The 10669-nt window shown below is 43.7% G+C and overlaps 1 protein-coding gene across 1 annotated transcript; it reads left to right on the top strand.

The window, feature by feature from the left end:
• Nucleotides 1-9069: 9069 nt before the first annotated feature.
• On the top strand, nt 9070-9864 carry LOC8032715 (transmembrane protein 45B-like). Its single transcript, XM_002399706.4, has one exon. It carries the CDS (start codon nt 9070-9072, stop codon nt 9862-9864), a length of 795 nt encoding a protein of 264 aa, XP_002399749.4.
• Nucleotides 9865-10669: the final 805 nt, after the last annotated feature.

Below are 10669 nucleotides of genomic sequence, written 5' to 3'. Positions count from 1 at the left end.
TTCGCGAAAAAAAATGTAAACACATTGGAATCTATATCGCGACCGCACCGCGTCGCGAAAATTAGAATCCGCGAAATATTCCAAAACTGCGGCCTCTTGGACGCCTCGATTTCACGATTTACTTGAGCGTGTTTCAGCTGGAAGATATAGACGAGCTATTATTATTATTTTTTTATAACTGTAAGTATTATTCAAAGTAACAAGAAAGTTGCCTACCTGCAAGTGTTTCCGCAAATTGGAGGTCGCCTTTCGGTTTATTGAATTTGTTTTCAGAAACGGTCCGGAGAGTTTGCTCCTCACGATTATAGTTTTTTTACATTGGTGCTAATCTGTTTACAGAATTTTTTGCAACAAGGCCCCGGCAGCCTTTCCTTTTCCATTGTAGATAAGACTGTTGCAGCTTCTCAATGCAAAGCAGCACTGCCCGCCTCGGGGCGGCTCCACAGGCCAAGACGAGAGGACAACGCGTGGAGGGTCACGATAGAGGTGTAAAAACAAAGTGCAAGACAAGCCCTCTATAAAAAAAGAAGCCTTCAACGAACAACAAATGCAAAAACAAGCTCCCTACAGCTAAAGCCGCGGTTTGTAAGTTTTGGAATCTCGTCCAATCAGGCTGACAAACGGTTGAAAGGGTTAGGAGGAGCGAACACTAAATAATGAAGATTTATACAAAAAGGTAGACGAGGATTGGGAGAAGGAAGAGCAGTGTAGCAAGAACAGTTGGAAGTAAGGCAGGGTGAGTCGTGTTAATGAGACCTGCTGCTTCTTTGCTTCTTCGCCTCGATGTTAGAGTAGCACGACTTACTGTTAGTGGTATCAACATACGAGATAGAGGAGAAGGACGTGAAAAACTCATAAAGAAAAGAGAATAATTTCATGAACAAAAAAGTTCCAAACTTGACTGAAATATGTAAGCGAATATGTTAGCGGCGAAGACGCGTAAGGAGAACCTCGAACCTCCCCGCCTCGACCGGATGATGTGATCGGAGTCAACCAGCTCGACTTCGACCTCCGATGCCCCCGTGTGGGAATGAGAAATAAGAAAGACCCCTAGAAGCAGGAGCAACAGGAAGCAGACGAGACGAAGAGTCAGATTCAACTACGACAGGAACGAAAACGGACGCGAATGTAGCCCTCATTTATCAAATTATCTTTCAAATTCTTCATTAAATCGTTTTACAGTCTACAAAATCCTTCATTCCGTTCTATCCCAGCCTCTCTTTCCCGTCCCTCTTTTCCATTTTTTTTTTTTTAGCAGGTTGGGAGACGCTCTCTCCCCTGTCGCTTTGGCTGTGTTGTCGTCTCCATGGCCAGGGGGGAAAAGCGCCGCCGCCACAAAATCTTGCAAAAGTAATTGTAATTGTGCCTGAAATTTAGCAATTACTGACGCTAGAAAGTAATTAAATTACAATTACAATTCCTTTTAGCCAAAAGTAATTATTACAATTACAAATTACCAGGAAAAGTAATTAAATTACAGTAATTTAATTACTGTAATTGAATTACTACCCAAGTATGCTTGGAACTATGACGCGTCCCAGCCAATGGGAATTTAGAAGCCGTTTCGATCAGCCAATGGGAAAATGGGAGTTCAGGTGCCGTTTTTTGCGGTTGCAGACACCGCCGTCTCGTTCCATGGGCCTTGGCATTCAAAAGCGCATTCAGGGGCGGTATCCAGAGGCGTTCATGCTATCGTCGTCGCTGCTAAGTTATTGCGTTAATACAATAATTTCATAAAGTTCATTTAAAGGAAGCCAAAATGACAGCATCGCTATGGCTTTCACACAAATAGGGCCAAAACAATCATCCTTCCTCCAGCAACTACAATGTAATGTGCTTTTAGATACACAAGGCGCTTGCTACGACTCATTTCAATAACAGTAGGTGCCTATTTAGTACTAACACACACCGCAGTTGTGTCCATTAAGAAATTAAAAACTTCCACACACAAAAAACACAATTCACAAAACCTTTGTTTTGTGAATTTTATGTGATATTTCGCAGTGCACCAATAAGGAGGTCTACGTCTGTTTGTGGGGCACTAAGATTAAATCTAATAAATAAATAAAATAAATAAACATAATGCCATAGAAAGCGAAAGCCGTAGCAGAAAAGCACGGCGAAAAAAGGGGCATTACGACCAAAAATATAAACAACTCAAATACGAAGACGACATCAGGTCACAAGGTTGCTTCACAAACAACCAACCCGCCGAATGTCCGCTGAAAAGCTTGTGCCAGCATTTTGAATTTCGGTTTGAAAGTGGATCCGCCTTTCCCATTAGTGTAATATTTTGGCAGTGCTCGCATTTAGTCTCCGTGAACCGAAATCGTTCACGCACTTTGGTTCGACATTTTGGCCAGAGTTACCCTTTAAGATAGAGTACCAAATACATCCACTCAAATTTCTTTGCAAGAAACCTACCATCAAAAGTATTTTAAATACATTTTCTAGAGTAGTGCATTTGGGATAGGCACAAGTCTGCCACTCCAGTTCAAGCAAGTGCACTGGGAAAAAAGCGGATGCACGAATTCTTTTTTTTTTTTTTTTGCATCTGTGTACATCAACGTCAGTTGTCGCTGTTATATATATATATTTTTTTGTTTTGTTTTTTAGAGTGCCCAGATGTAAAAGAGGGAGTCGATCAAACTACTGAACGCGTTCGCAATTTAATGCAGATTTGTCGCAAGTGCGCATGCGTGGCGTTGTCGCGCAGGGAGGGGGAAAGCGGGCGGAGGGACTGAAACGCTTGCAGTCCACTGCTGTCGCCAACTCCTCGCAGCATTTTTCTATTCGGGTGCAAACGCGGCCCCATTACACGCCGTGCACACCTATCGAGCCGTTGGAAGAACTATGAAATCTAGGCACATTATATTGTCTCTACATTTTTTTTCCGGTTAACATAAGCACACCTGTGCGGGGCATTGCTTTGTCAGTGTTTGTCAGTGTACAGGTCGATTTAGTCTTGTCTATACTTCGCGTGGAAAGTAATTTTACCGGCAGCAATCCACCGAACCTCGGCAGCGATTAACCGAGCTAAAACAGTCGGACAACTTTCTGAGCCTCAAACGCGTCGTTCCCTCACGGCAGAGGCAGTTCTAGAGTGACTGGTGAGTGTGATATTTTCCTTATTAGTGTGTGACGCGCCTTTAGAGAGGAGGGCGTTTTCAGGTAAGTTTGACGAACCATATCCGGTGTCCATTTCTAATTTTGATGAAAAAATATTATTTTCCGGCTCCATGTTTAAAAGAATAAAACCTATCCTTGTATGAAGAAAAAAAGAAAAACAAAAAAAAAACAAATTGTCTTTGTGCAAAAAAATAAATAAACAATTGCAACCATCCTTTCAGTCACGTGCGCGTTTTGCGTATTGAGCGATGTTGGCAATTCGAGCGGCTTCCCCCCGAAAACACTGTTCTGGCTACGGCTTTAGAAACATTTACTGACAAATTAGGCATAGGAAGAATTGACCAAAAAGTGTTAATGACCGAGCATTAGGGTCGTTATTTTGAGAAAAGAAAATCGCAAATACGGCACATTGCGCAATAACGCTTCGAATTAAAGCTTTTATAGTTCATTTTTGAATGAAATATTGTTGTCCTGGTTAGCCGGAGAAATTTACAAGAATATCTCGCACAGGGACATTTAACTAAATATATATTATTTCGAAAAAAATAAAGAGTCATATTTAGTATTATTTAAACTCTCCGAAATTAACGTTTTTAAATGTACTAACAGAATCCACAAAAACGTAATGCGATATTTGTGTGCATTTGAAGTTATAAAGCGAGAAATATTGACGCTCACGCGGTTGCCATAAATGGGGCGTGCTCATACCCGCAAAAAGGCGCGCATACGCACAACGCTAAAAAAAATGAAAATACCGCAGAAAAGAAAAAAATAAAACATTCCGATTGACTGAGCTTGTTTGTATTGGGCGTTTTCAGATAAGATCAAACAACCATGTCCGCTCGACATTTTTTTTAGTTTTTTTTTTTTACAAAAATATATAGTTTTTGCTTGTTGTGCCAACTGCAGAAACATATTCAAACTTTTTTTGCGGACAATAAAATTTCTTTCAAGGAACGAAAATCACAAAGTCGCTGTTGGTATACGCGCACGTTTTTGGCGACTTGCGTGAAACCGTCCCTTCAGATATTTATCAAAGAAAAACTGTTGTCACTTTAGGTTTAGTATTTCTTGAGCAGAGACTGTAAATAAAGTAAGATGAGGTAATCATATATTATCGATTTCTAAGCAATTCAGAGCTTTATGAATACGGAACTTAAAAGACTGGAAATTTGAATTTTTGAACGCAACCAAGATATATACAGCGGCACGATGCCAATGTATTTCGACGGCGGGAGGAAATTTGAGCAGCCCTCCATTTGTAGTTCGAAGACAACCCCGCAAGGCGGCGCTCGTTACTGGAAAAAGGTTTTTTTTTAAATTTTAAATCCATTATTTCAAAACGAGCTAGCTTACTATTCAGGAAGAGTCGTTTAACGCTAGTTGCTCCAGGAGTATTGATTGACTCAAGCAAGCCATCTCATTTGACAAGCTGACGTGTGATGAAAAAAAAGAATGAAAAAGTTCATCAAAACTAACATGGCAGAGGAATGGGTTTAGCTCATTTCACGTCCAACATACAATTTTCTGAGAAAACACGAACGCATTGCAGAGGATCGAGTGTGACGATGGCATTTTGTGAAGCCCTCTATGCTCGCTAACCCCAAAAAATCGACCGAAAGTTCGTCAGTTACAGATTAGAAGTTGTTGCCATCGTGCCTTGCTAAAGAAAAAAGAAAACAAATTAATTAAACTAATATTTGTAAAATTTGCGTGACGCACCGAGCTTACGTGAAGCGTAAGAACTGGTTGGTGCGTACAGAGAAGTAATTGACAAGGTAACCGCGAACTAACTCACCCTAATTCCGTGAATTCGCGGAAGCTCCCTAATCTGGGCGCGAATCCCACTCGCAACGCCAACGTGCATGACTGCCACTGGCAAAACACAGGATCGCGCTGGCGATTTTGTCAACATTTTCGTCTTGAGCCTTGGTAAAACAATCATCTCGGCCGTCGAGGGCGAGCCATATAGAATCTACAAGCTTTTTTTATTCGTGTAACAAACCAATAAGCATGCAAAAAAACGCGAACAATATAAGAAAACGTGTTTATAATTTATGTATAAAAGAACAAAATATATGGCAAATCGCTAGGAAATTTTGTTGCATACGGGAGACATAGCAACGTAAATGTTTAGCGATACTCTGAATTTCATGTATGCAGGGGTGATAAACCAGACGATTTCGCAGAGCCTTCTATAATCTCGAGCTCTTCTACCCCAGTGTGCAGATATGGTCGAGGTCCTCCTCACCTACCTCACTCATCCTCGCTTGTCCCCTTTGGTCACATGACCTCTCCTGTTAACCAATCAGGATTGAGCTACGCGTCCACGCTTATCATGCTTCACTTCTCAGGCTCCACGAAATGCTGGTCACCTAGCCAAAAAGCGTTTAACGTAAAAAGATGTAGACGTCTTAACGAACAAAAAAAGAATGTGCTACACACTTCCCATATTTTGGAGGTTTCAAGACGAATTTCAGTGACTTATATTTTTCGTGTGAAGCGCTGCAGTCACGTTAACCGTCGATATTTTGTTGAAAAGTTTCGATAACGCCGAAAGATTGCCCTCTTTCTTATACATATTTAGAAAGACTGGTCATCTGGTGAGGTTCATATCGCTCCCGACGAAGTCGGCGTTTTAGGACATCTATAGCTTCTCCGTTCATGGACTGCCATTAGGACTTTGCACAAAAACGGGGCCGGTAGAACGTACAAACTAAGCTGAAGAAAACAACAACAACGCACACGCGAACGGAGCTTACGTGGCGGGTCACACCGTGGAAACACCGCGATTTAGTATGACGCCGACGCTCCGCCAGCCCCACTTCCCACACTCTAAGAAATGCCTGCGCGTCTACTTACCCGCGAAACACTCGAAGAGCCAATCTCTGCGATCTACGAAATCAGCTGAGCGAATGATGAGGGGGAACATTCGTTTAGACCTAAAGATGAAGTCTGCGCCGTGGCATTACGCGATGCAAGCATGACGCTTTGCATTGCGTAATGACACAGCGCAGACTTCATTTTGAGGTATGAACGGATGTTCCGCCTCATTATTCGCTGAGCTGATTTCGTAGAACGCAGAGATTCGCTCTTCGAGTGTTTTGCGGGTAAGGAGACACGCAAGCATTTCTTAAAGTGTGCGGCTTGCCCTGAAATCGCTCGCACTTTACAAAGGAAAGATTCTCATCTTCATGGATTCAGCCATTCAGGCAGTCAAAAAACAACCAGTGGCTAGTTTTTTTTATTTTTCTTTTTGGCTTCCGCGTGCTGTAGGCAACTTTACGAGGCATGGTAAACGCTGACAAACCCGCGTGGAAACGGTGCGCCAGGAACACACCAATTGTTACTGTTTTGACCACCAGATGGCGCCACGAACTTTTTGTTAATTTTTGTTTAACACCAGTGTTTGGAGGGTATACTTCGTATCGACCTCGAAGCGTATGGGTCTGTACGAGCCAATAAAGCTATTCCAATGTCATCCGAGTGTGACGTGACTCGAACGAGGGACGACTCCCTGGGCGCGTTGTCACGTGACACGTTGGCTGCGCTGGATTGGTTGGACTAGCTCGCAGCCTCCACTGGAAAAGTCTCCTCCAATTAGTCGGGCCTCGGTTCCATTTCTGTGCCCAGCAACTACGTACCTGGGTAACGTAACTCTACCGAGGCATCGACAGTCCTTTAGGATAGGCTGACATACCGAATCGAGCATAGAATTGCCGGACAAAGGGATACGTTCGCGTGACAGGCTGAAATCATAATGAAAGGTGCATCTTAGTCGCTAGTTTATTACGCGTTCTTGGGGTAGAATAATTTCTGTGCCGCACAAAACGAGATGACGTCGTAAGTACGCACACAACACACTAACGGGTCGTCAGGTACGCATTCAGCCGTACGTCGAACTACGGCACAGAAAGAATATATCTCATCAGATTTTACTCTTAGTACACACCGCACTTTAACCGCGGTAGAGATTAATACCTCCAACAGATACACAATTTTAAAGTCGTCTTACGAAAGGTTTCTTCTGTTTTGACAGAGCTGAATATCTTAACTTACCCTGGCTTAATACAATTGTTACTTTAGCTCGTTTAATTTTGCTCCTATATATTTGTGTTAAGGATCGTTCACGGCGTTTGACTGCGTTTGACTTCGTTAAGACTGCTTGCGTCGAGCTGTTGCTATGGCAACCCTTACGATGAGCCAACGGGGCGGCGCGGCGCTGCACCACCCAGCGCAGCGCAACGCGGTCGACGCAAATGTCTGAGCCAGCCTCGAGTGTTACTTCTACGCGGTAGATCTGTTTACAATAGTCAGGCCACTCGAGTCACCTTTTTCCCAATCGTCCTAGAGCTCAGTCTAAAACAAATGTTCAATTGTTTCGTCACCTGTGAAATATCGAAGCTTAATTCCGTTCCCGTAAAAAAAAAAAGGAATTTTTTGAAAAGGTAAACGCCGGATGCTGCCACATATCCTGTTTACAAGATAATAAAGGTTTACGTTTGGCTATGGGACGTTTATGATAGCAGGTGACTCAGTGTTCGCCAACCTCGGCGTGTGGCATGCGGTCGCGACCGACGCCAAGAACCGATGGCAACATACCCTAATCGAAACCACATCGAGGAATATTGGCGGTCGTCATTTCTTGGGCACAAAGTGTGTGATTGGACACGAGTTTCGGCCGAACGCTGACGTCATACTCGCTTTCGACATGAGCAAAGCCGTGTTCAAGCCGAACGCCGACACAGCCCTCGTGTCCAATGCATGCTTCGAGTACGGGTCCAAGCAATGGCGGGATCGAATAATCAGCACAACAGCTACTAGGCAGCCCGCACTTGTGAAAATGGTCTGTTAAGGGACGTATATTGAGGGTATAGCTTTAGGCTCGCCGAGGGAATCAGAGATTAGACGGCCGAGTAAAGCCGGCAGTCAGGAAGGTGCTCCTGTCTAGCGACGGCGCCACAGGTCGCATTTAAAGAATATGCCATGTCAGCGGTAGTAGATCCTATCGAAAATAATCTTCGTCTAATCAAACGTCCGTATAGACTACAGCGAGGTTCCCCACCAAGGCACTGTGAACTTGGAAAGTATCGTTCACCGGAATCACAAAACACGAGGGTTTTTGTCAAATTATAGCTAATTAATTTAACCTTAATTATTTACTGCTGTGAGTCAGTTATCGAGTCGCCATTTCCCGCGCCGCTAATGAGAGATATATTATTTGGATTTGACTTAGTCACAAAGAAATGCAATTTTTTAAGGGTATCCTGCATTTAGAGTAAACAAATATAGTTGCGATTTAGCTCACTGATCAAACGCAGTGCTTACGGTGTAATTCTAAACATGTTTGAACGAGTGAAGTTGTAATTTGCTCGAGTGATGTAAATGATTTCTCTTATGTGAGCGCATTGTTCCCACAATGTTGTGGAGAATTTTTGATTGCATAATTATAGTATATTAGGTCTTTTTAGTGTTTTCTTTTTTTCCCCTAGAAGGTCATTTTACAGTTACTTAGGTAGCATTACTTCATGAACTGCCTGTTCTCACGCATAGGCACAAAGGTTCTTCTGTGAGACAGAATAGAATGTACGGTGTCAAAAAAACCTGAAATAAACTTTCGACCCAAAAGTCTGGTTGGCATTGTTGACCATTTCAGTAAGCGTATTCATATATATTAGAAATTTACGGGCAAGCTTGCTAAAATTTCTACACACACAGAGACGTACACATCTGTGCAGTAATAATAAAAAATAGAGTTGATTTGGGCGTCTGACAAAACTAGCATCCCATTGGCATGATCGATGTTAGCCTTAACACTTCTCTTTCGTTAAGGACTTGCGTTAAAACGCATTTATCAGTACCGTTCAAAGTTCGAGATGCCAGATCATTTTCTTACTTTTCAGAGAACACCGGGCCCGAAGTACGACACGCAAAATGCCAATGGTGAAAACTGACGCATTTTATGTGCATCTACTGGGCGGAACATTCATCCTGTCACTAGCAACATTGTGGATGTTTCGCGCGTGGCGCCGTTACGCCATCGACCGACTCCGCAACGCCAAGCACGCCGGCCCTTCAGCCCACGTGATCGCTACATTACAGCAAGCTGTATGGTTCGAAGGGGTCTTCAAGGTGGTCGTGGCTTCGATCGGCATGGGCATTCAGGTCTTCAAGGGTACAGAAAACGGTCGCATCGCACACATGGAAAATATCCAACATGCATGCATGTACTCCGTTTACATCCCGAGTGGAATCCTAGATGTCCTGAGTTGCAAGGAAACCTTGGTTCCTCGAGGTGCCAACCGTGCCGTCCTCCTGTTGGCGTTCTTTGTAGAAGTACTGGTCTTCCATTCACACCTGGACGGAAGACCACCTTTGGACACGTTGATGCATGGACTCATTATCTACACGGTGGTAGCGAAGGCGGCCTGCCTCTGCTTCGAGATGATTCTGGAGGACAGTGTCCTGGCTCCTCTGGGAACAGCTTTCTTCGGAGCTGTCCAGGGATCCTGGGTCTTGCAAATTGCCTTCTCTCTTGTCAGCCCTGACTTCGACTCTTGGCAACACAATCACCAGAACGTTAAGTACGCTGTGGCTTTGTTTACGTGGCACATGGAGGGAGCATTGCTTTTCCTTGCCCTGATTGGAGTCTTGACGTGGCTGTGCTACGTCGGGTCTCACATCCCAAGACAGAAGGTTGATTTCCCTTACATGCCAGTAAAAAGCCAGATATAAGATTGGTTCGCTTTGTATTGCTGTTTTTGTGAGGCATAGAACATATATCTTTATTTGTATGAGTAGCGATGTCCAAAATGCATCAGATCGGTTATGCCGGACCGGGGATGAACGTTATGCCAGTAAACAAATATATCTCTCTCTCTCGTTCTATTTTAATAACCGAGATTTATAATAAAGGTTTTCTTGTTTTATTGAACGTCAATTAATGTATATTTTTGTCGAAATTAGGTTTGCATTTGTAGGCAATGTTTCTCCTGAAATGAAAGGTTCGTTACGTTTACGTGTAACACACATAGAACTATTTTGCAAAAAGCTAAGCTTGTAGTCTGTCGGATGGTAGTAGCATTGTTTTTAAACAATAAATATAATATCTAGTAAATGACGTCCTAAGGGTCATTGTGGCTTTTGTTTGCAATTGCTTGGCTTTTACCTTAACTAGGGCTATCTGGCATGAGAATGTTGAAGAATTTCTCGTCTAAAAAAATGAAAGCCATTTAAACTCCCTGTAACGCCGAATTAGAGCGGAGCTCTTGGGGAGGAGGTGGGAAGGGTACTGAGGGTCACGTGTTCTCGAGTGTGAGGTCACGTGACCTCGGGGAAAGGGGGCACATAACCTGGGGGAGGGGTCACATGACCTTGGAGCCACGTGACCCCCCCCCCGAGGTCACGTGACCTTGGTGGGGTCACGTAACCTATAGGGTCACGTGACCTCGGGGGTCACGTGATCCCCCTCCCCGAGGTCACGTGGGGGGTCACGTAACTTGGGGGTGTCACGTGACCTCGGGGGGTCACGTGACCCCCA

This window comes from Ixodes scapularis, unplaced genomic scaffold, assembly GCF_016920785.2.
Source record: "Ixodes scapularis isolate PalLabHiFi unplaced genomic scaffold, ASM1692078v2 PGA_scaffold4__175_contigs__length_147842914, whole genome shotgun sequence".
NCBI classification, from domain to species: Eukaryota; Metazoa; Arthropoda; class Arachnida; order Ixodida; family Ixodidae; genus Ixodes; species Ixodes scapularis.
This window is presented reverse-complemented; position numbering and strand designations above follow the sequence as displayed.

Coding starts and splice junctions, on each gene's coding strand:
- LOC8032715 (XM_002399706.4), top strand. CDS start 9,070: ATGGTGAAAACTGACGCATTTTATGTGCATCTACTGGGCGGAACATTC.